General features: G+C 40.3%; 1 protein-coding gene across 6 annotated transcripts in view; it reads left to right on the top strand.

Annotated features, from left to right (window-relative positions):
• The window catches only part of LOC132992600 (butyrophilin subfamily 2 member A2-like), a 13,280-nt gene extending 8,080 nt beyond the window's left edge, over positions 1 to 5,200 (top strand). For 4 of the 6 annotated variants that reach the window (XM_061062065.1, XM_061062052.1, XM_061062058.1 and 1 more), the window contains exon 3: positions 3,830 to 5,200. In XM_061062065.1, coding sequence (XP_060918048.1) covers positions 3,830 to 4,515 — 686 coding nt within the window. In that variant the 3' untranslated portion in view covers positions 4,516 to 5,200. Of the gene's footprint in view, positions 1 to 2,800; positions 2,944 to 3,016; positions 3,365 to 3,829 lie in introns of those variants that run through there. The other 2 variants (XM_061062029.1, XM_061062037.1) reach the window with 2 other exon arrangements.
• Positions 5,201 to 7,815: the final 2,615 nt, after the last annotated feature.

The raw sequence follows: 7,815 nt of genomic DNA, 5'->3' as shown, positions 1-7,815 counted from the left end.
CACTAGCACCTATTGTACCAACTGTAAATTGTGATGGTATTGTCTGTAATAAAACAAAATCTAAATAAGCACAGAAAATTGTTTTTTTTTTTGCTGTTTTGTGCCCCCTGTGGCCACTTGAAGAAGTGCAGATGTTTTGAACTTCCTGTTGGCTTCACATTGCAGTGCTGGAGGTTACTGCTTGATATATTGTCATAATTGTTTCAACCTGTAAAACGTGTAAAGCATGTGCATGTTTAGATGTAGTGCTTTTCTGTAAAACATGAAGTGTGCAATGATCGATCATTCACACTAAATTAGAAATATTTATAAACTACATAGACGATATTTATGTGTCCTTATGAGGCACAAAGCTGGAATCAACAGGAGAGGCGTGAGAGCAGGTGAGGGCTAGAGTCTGTTGAAAGTATTTGAGGACACCTGGTGGACAGCTTTGGCATGGCAGGTAATGGGGAGGAGGAGATTAGTTAAGGGCCCTAGGAGAAGGGAGCAGTCTGTTTTCAGAAAGGTACTTGGAGCTCTGAAGAATATGCTTAAAATCACATTAACGCTGTAATTCAATATCCTTTATTTTCCTCCTTTACAATGGAAGCCTCAGAGCTTCAGTTCAGATGATTACCAGAAGAGGGCAGCATTGGAGGACAGCATACACTCTCTTGCAGGCTGTGCAGATGGATGGATAGCGCTTGTGCAAAATCTTCAAAGACACTTCTGGAACCTTAATTGACACAAAATATTTCCTTGGTAATAACCAAGTGTTTTTCCAGTCAATGCCAGTGTACAGAATATTCCAAACATAGATGCAGGTTTACTACAGGTGTCCCTCTGAAGTATTTCTCTTATACATGTGTTATTAGTTTTAACACTTAGAAAAGGATCCGAATTCCCTATGAACAATTCCTCAAAAGTATTAGGATGTCCATCATCTCTCACATTTAAGTTGACAGAAGGATTTTTAAACCGGACGAGGAAGCATCAAATACAATTGCATATTCCCATAGGGAGCACAGGAAGTTTAAAAATGGAAAGAAACTCTTAATTGTTACATGTGAAATAGTGTTGTAGTGTAACATTGTTATTGTAGATTGTGAAGTTCATCAAAATGACTTGCTGTGTTCACTCAGTGTTCCTTTATTTTTTTGTAAAGTTATCTTGTGAACTTATTCCTCTGAGATATAGATTTAATAGACAGTTCTATCTTTTATCTCTATCTATGCAAGGTTCCTTTTATTAATCTGACAACAGCGCCCTCGTGTGGCGGTGGTGGTAATTATCGAGATCTGGAATTGTCAGCTCGTCCCCTTTGCTGGCTGACTTCATCAATAACGGTACGTACTGAAAACAGCTCCGTGACAGGATGTAAATATTAAGCCGTAAAAGTAACTTTAACCAAATCAAAAGGCATACAAAGTGACATAAGTAGTCTTGTCATGTTTTATGACTGTTGCTGGGTTGTCATTTGTGTTTAATATTTTTCTGCTGAGTTAAGTTGACTTGCTAAGGGTGCTAGTTTATGTAATTTGGGGTGTTCAAAGTGCGGCCCGTGGGCCATTTGCGGGCCTCAATGGGATTTTTTTTGCGGCCCGCAACGTCAATCGAAGAATCAGAACATATTTTGGCCCGATGCCTCATTCAGATTGTCATATTTTCTTTTTTTTTCTTTTTCATGTTAGCAAGGGCTGAAAAATATTCCTAGAATAGAAAATGTTCTGTACAATGTATGTTTTTTCTTCTTTTTTCTACAGCTTTTACTATTTTCCACATTTTTTGTCAACTATGAAAATAAACCTATGCACAATTTTTGCAAACAAGCGGACTGTTGTTTCACCATTCAATAACCTGAGCTTAATACAGAAAGCTTTTGCAAAACCTCAGAGACACTTTTTCTAGTGATTTGACTGTCCTTAGTGACATCAGCCTGGCATCTAGCACCACTGTTAGGAATCTAGGAGTTCTTTTTGATCAAGATATGTCTTTTAGCTCTCACATCAGTCAAGTTTCAAGAACAGCCTACTTTCACCTTCATAATATATCCAAGATCAGGAATATCCTGTCGCAAAATGATGCAGAAAAACTAGTTCATGCATTTGTTACCTCCAGACTGGATTATTGTAACTCTCTTTTGTCAGGGTGCTCTGGCAAATCTCTAAAGACTCTTCAACTGGTCCAGAATGCTGCAGCTCGTGTACTGACCAGAACCAGGAAATAGGACCACATCACTCCTGTCCTGGCTTCTCTGCACTGGCTCCCTATACAGTCTAGAATAGAATTCAAGATCCTTCTTCTCACCTACAAAGCTCTAAATGGCCAGGCACCATCTTATCTTAAGGAGCTACTAGTGCCGTACTGTCCCTCGAGAGCGTTGCGGTCCCGGAGTGCAGGCCTGCTGGTGGTACCTACAGTCTCCAAATGTACTATGGGGGGGTAAAGCCTTCAGTTATCGGGCTCCTCTCCTCTGGAACCGCCGCAGAAAGCTTTTGCAAAAAAATGAACCACATTTTTTGTTAACAGGCTTGATTCTGAGAAAAAAAAACAAATAAAGTAGAATGAAGAAATCTAAGTATTTGATTCCCTTTTATTAAAGGGTTTCTTTTGCTAGCCTTTTGATTGTGATCTACAAAGCCTTAATATTTTTTCAAAATAATGAGAACACAATAGACAACAAAATCATATTTTGCCCCTCATGTGGTGACGATTCTGACGTCAAGTCGGGCACCTAATTCTTTTCAGAGTTTCCGAGTTGTTGTTCCAACTTGAGTTGGTGTTCATGTGCATTTTACAAATCGGAATCTCGTTTTTCCTGATGTTTCCAACAGTACCTGAATGCACCATAAAGCATTCATTTATCTTACTTTCATTTCAGGTAAAGGAACATGGCCTGCGCTGGTTTTCTGCTCTTAACGCTCGCTGTCCTCAACAGTATAGGAAGTTCACAGAGTGAAGGTAAGATCCTCCGTCGTATCGGAGTTTGAAATATTTGATTCTTCTTGGTATTCATGTGATTCTTTCTTCACAGCCTTTGTGAAAATTCACTGCAAGACTCAAAACGTCGGACAGTGTGAGCAGGAGTCACGACTTGACTGTGTAATCCACTATGTTGAAGACATAGAAGACATAGAAGATGTTGAAATCGTGGTGGTAATTTGGAGGAAAGAGGGGGTTGAAGAACCCGTACTTAAATACACCCATGGAGAACTTACATCGTTGCCTGGATATTCATTTGCTGAACCGTCCTGGAACAACAAGAACGTGAACGTATCCCTGCTCATTCACAAAACTGCTGTTAAGGACGAGGGAGATTATACATGTTATGTGTCCACAGACAGTGGTTATAACACCAACCACACCAGACTGAACGTCACAGGTGAGCTCTAAGATAAAACTTTGTCTCAGCTTCTTTTGGCCCACACACACACACACACACACACACACACACACAGATCATTTTGAGGGAATGATTCATCTCTGAAGCCCCTGAGAGCTCATTTTTGTGTCTGTTTGTGTAAACATTTATAAGATTAAAGACAAAAGATGGACTGCAGGAAAGATGTAAAAGTGAGCTAGATGGAATGTAGATCGTGTGGAGAACGGGGGACTTTCCTTCCCCATCAGGCTGGTATTTCCCTTCAACAGAGACTGTTAAATGTTTGCTCGGTGTCTTTGCTACTTTCTGTTTCTTTATGACAAATAAGATGTCTGCTTTCATTAAGTACATTTGTCCTGCTTATCACACATCAAATATCAGCGGTAAAATAATAGTGTGATGATTGATATCGAGGGTTGAAGTTCAGATTAATAATCATGTTTCATCTCCATGTTCTCCTTCAAGCCAAATACGGAGTGCCAACTATTCAGCCTCAACCTCAGGACATTGATCTCAACACCGACGGTTCCCTGACATGCAGGTCCACCGGCTACCCAAAAGGCCGACTCAGCTGGTTTGATAAAGACAACAAGCCTTGGTTAGAGCAACCCGAGGTGGAGGTGCTGACGACAGAGAGTGGTCTGTTTATCCTCTCAAGCACGTTGAATATACAGCGAGGATCCGCCTTCTCCCAGTACACCTGCAAAGTGTTCAACGCCAGAGGAGACGAAGAGGCGGAGAAATCCTTCATCAGTGGAGGAAGTTCACAGAGTCATGCTGAGTCACTCCATCATATCAGAGCCTCTGTGGAAATTCACTGCAAGACTCAAAATGTTGGACAGTGTGACCAGGAGTCACGACTTGACTGTGTAATCCACTATGTTGAAGACCTAGAAGATGCTGAAATCGTGGCGATAATTTGGTGGAAAGAGGGGGTTGAAGAACCCGTACTTAAATACACCCATGGAGAACTTACATCGTTGCCTGGATATTCATTTGCTGAACCGTCCTGGAACAACAAGAACGTGAACGTATCCCTGCTCATTCACAAAACTGCTGTTAAGGACGAGGGAGATTATACATGTGATGTGTCCACAGACAGTGGTGATAACAAGAACCAAACCAGACTGAACGTCACAGGTGAGCTCTAAGATAAAACGTTGCGTCAGCTTGTTGGCACACACACACACACACACACACACACACACATACACACACACACACAATCTATCTATAATGTTGCATAATCTCCACCTGATTCCTGCTGTGAAATGTGACATGTATAAAGAAAGAGACTGGTGTCTGTCTGTCTTTTGTTGTGTTTATGTAGCTTTTTTGCGATCGAGTGCAACTTCTCCACATCAGCTGTTAGCTTCTCAATCTCAGATATTTTTTTCCTTCTTCTTTTTCATCGGTCGTCTCTCAGAGAAACCGGCTCACATGCCTTTAAACTCTTGAATTCTGATCATGTCGAGCCCGTCAGACCAAATATTCTCTATTGCACTAAAGACAAGCCAAAAGTGGGGAAAAAAGTCCTTATCAAAATCCGCATATGTGAATGATTAACTGTTCTCTAACACAGATTGAACCATTGACCTGGTTGGCTAAAAAACAGTGCCAAAATAAATGTGACATGATGAGTTCATGAAAAGGTAAACACGACAAACGTCCTTAAACTACTCTCAGTAGATGAGCTTCAAATCAGTGTGTGCAAAAATGCTGAACTTTATACTCTTTTTTAAAATTATTTTAAAATTGTTTTTTTAGCACTAGCACCTATTGTACCAACTGTAAATTGTGATGGTATTGTCTGTAATAAAACAAAATCTAAATAAGCACAGAAAATTGTTTTTTTTTTTTGCTGTTTTGTGCCCCCTGTGGCCACTTGAAGAAGTGCAGATGTTTTGAACTTCCTGTTGGCTTCACATTGCAGTGCTGGAGGTTACTGCTTGATATATTGTCATAATTGTTTCAACCTGTAAAACGTGTAAAGCATGTGCATGTTTAGATGTAGTGCTTTTCTGTAAAACATGAAGTGTGCAATGATCTATCATTCACACTAAATTAGAAATATTTATAAACTACATAGACGATATTTATGTGTCCTTATGAGGCACAAAGCTGGAATCAACAGGAGAGGCGTGAGAGCAGGTGAGGGCTAGAGTCTGTTGAAAGTATTTGAGGACACCTGGTGGACAGCTTTGGCATGGCAGGTTATGGGGAGGAGGAGGAGATTAATTAAGGGCCCTAGGAGAAGGGAGCAGATTTCAGGAGTTTGGATTAAGAGAGTCTCCATTCAGAAAGGTGCTTATGGGTCTAAAAGTATGCTTGTAGTTCGATATCCTTTATTTTCCTTCTTTGCAATGGAAGCCTCAGAGTTACAGTTCAGAAGATTACCAGAAGAGGGCAGCATTGGACAGTCATCTGAAACATACAGTACAATACACCTTAAAGTTTGATCTGTTAACGATTCATAGATGACAGCTTCTCCATCCAACACTGATTCTGTAAATTCCCAGTTTTGTTTCAGCCTGAAGACTTGATATGAGAGGAAAGATGGTCACTAAACAGGATGGCCACTTTGAGTCTAAAGAGCTGAGAAGTCAAATCTGCTGCTGTCGTTTCTCACTGAGGAAGAATCCAGCCGCTCTATGGCGAAATTAAACCAAAACATCTGATGACTATCTCTTCATTTTCATAGTTAGCCACTGGTGTACCAATTGTTGTTGAACAGGAATATATTGTCCAATCAGCAAGAGCATCTGCATGTTTTTCATTTGTCATCAGTATGTCTGTCATGAGAAGGTTATAAAAAAAGGCCTCTAAAAGAGCTGGCCTGCTTACCTAGGGCAAGAATCTGAGTCCTGGGAAACTCCAATGGTGTACTCAGGGTTGGGGAGGGGGAGGGAGTCTTACAAGTGTGCACTTATGCACTTAAAGGGGGGTACTTGGAAGTGTTCACTTTTGTGTTTCAAAGTGTGCACTCGTAAGGGAGCTCTTAAAGGTGTACTTATGAACTAAAAGTGTACACTTGTAAGTGAGCACTTAAATGTGTACTTATTCACTTTGAAGTGTGCACTTGTAAGTGAGCACTTAAATGTGTACTTATTAACTTTGAAGTGTGCACTTGTAAGGGAGCACTTGAATGTTTACTTATTCACTTTGAAGTGTGCACTCATAAAGGAGCACTTGAAGGTGTACTTATGAACTAAAAGTGTACACTTGTAAGTGAGCACTTAAATGTGTACTTATTCACTTTGAAGTGTGCACTTGTAAGTGAGCACTTAAATGAGTACTTATTCACTTTGAAGTGTGCACTTGTAAGTGAGCACTTGAAGGTGTACTTATGAACTAAAAGTGTACACTTGTAAGTGAGCACTTAAATGTGTACTTATTCACTTTGAAGTGTGCACTTGTAAGTGAGCACTTAAATGAGTACTTATTCACTTTGAAGTGTGCACTTGTAAGTGAGCACTTAAATGTATACTTACTCACTTTGAAGTGTGCACATGTAAGGGAGCACTTGAATGTGTACTTATTCACTTTGAAGTGTGCACTTGTAAGTGTTCACTTGGAGTTTCAGACTTTCCTTCCCGCTCACTTATTTGACTGCACACCGTTAACAAGTTCTCTGCTCACTTTGGAGACTGGTGAAGAGTTCAGTATCCAACTCTGGATTTAGATTTCATTCTCTCTACTCAAGCGTGATACTTTCCTGTGCCTTTACTATCTATTACAAAAGTATTTTTCATCCATCTGCTCTTTCTGTCATGATTTCATTTGGTTACTTCCTCCTTGAGTTTTCACTTGACAAGGACGGGTCCACTTGAAGGGGGCGTGCGGGGACGTGACAACAGATGAGATTTCTTTAGCAGCCATAAGATTATAAACTTGTTTAACCTCTAATCAAATAGGCTGTCACAACATCAAATATGTCGTGGCTGGCTGTACAATTCTGGTCCTAAAGATGGTTGTTTTTACCATTTTCTGGTGGTGTTATGTTGTGCACTAGATGGGCCTGCTCTGACAGGTATTCACTCTTGGACTCTATCTATCTATCTATCTATCTATCTATCTATCTATCTATCTATCTATCTATCTATCTATCTATCTCTATTGATGTCGATGTAAATGCTTCAGGTCCTCTTCCACAGGTATGTAATGTACTTATTGTATACCTGTCTCAGAGAGGAAAGGCCCCCTTCATTATCATATTGTTGCCATGGCATTTCAAACTCAGGCCCGACAGCGAGGTGATGAGTGTATGATGTGCTCTAACTCAACAGGAGGACTAACACTGTATGAAACTCAGTGAAGCGTAGAAGAAGAAAAAAAACGGCTTGCAGGAGAGCAGGACATTTTTGCCGTTAATAATTGCTCGGGGTTGCGTTTCTTTAAGAAGCTGAGCTGTGTGTCGTTCCCACGAGGACGATTGTGAATGACAAAAGGTA

Source organism: Labrus mixtus, chromosome 2 (genome assembly GCF_963584025.1).
Source record: "Labrus mixtus chromosome 2, fLabMix1.1, whole genome shotgun sequence".
Classification (NCBI taxonomy): domain Eukaryota; kingdom Metazoa; phylum Chordata; class Actinopteri; order Labriformes; family Labridae; genus Labrus; species Labrus mixtus.
The sequence above is the reverse complement of the archived record's forward strand: the minus strand, read 5'-3'. Positions and strand labels throughout refer to the sequence as shown.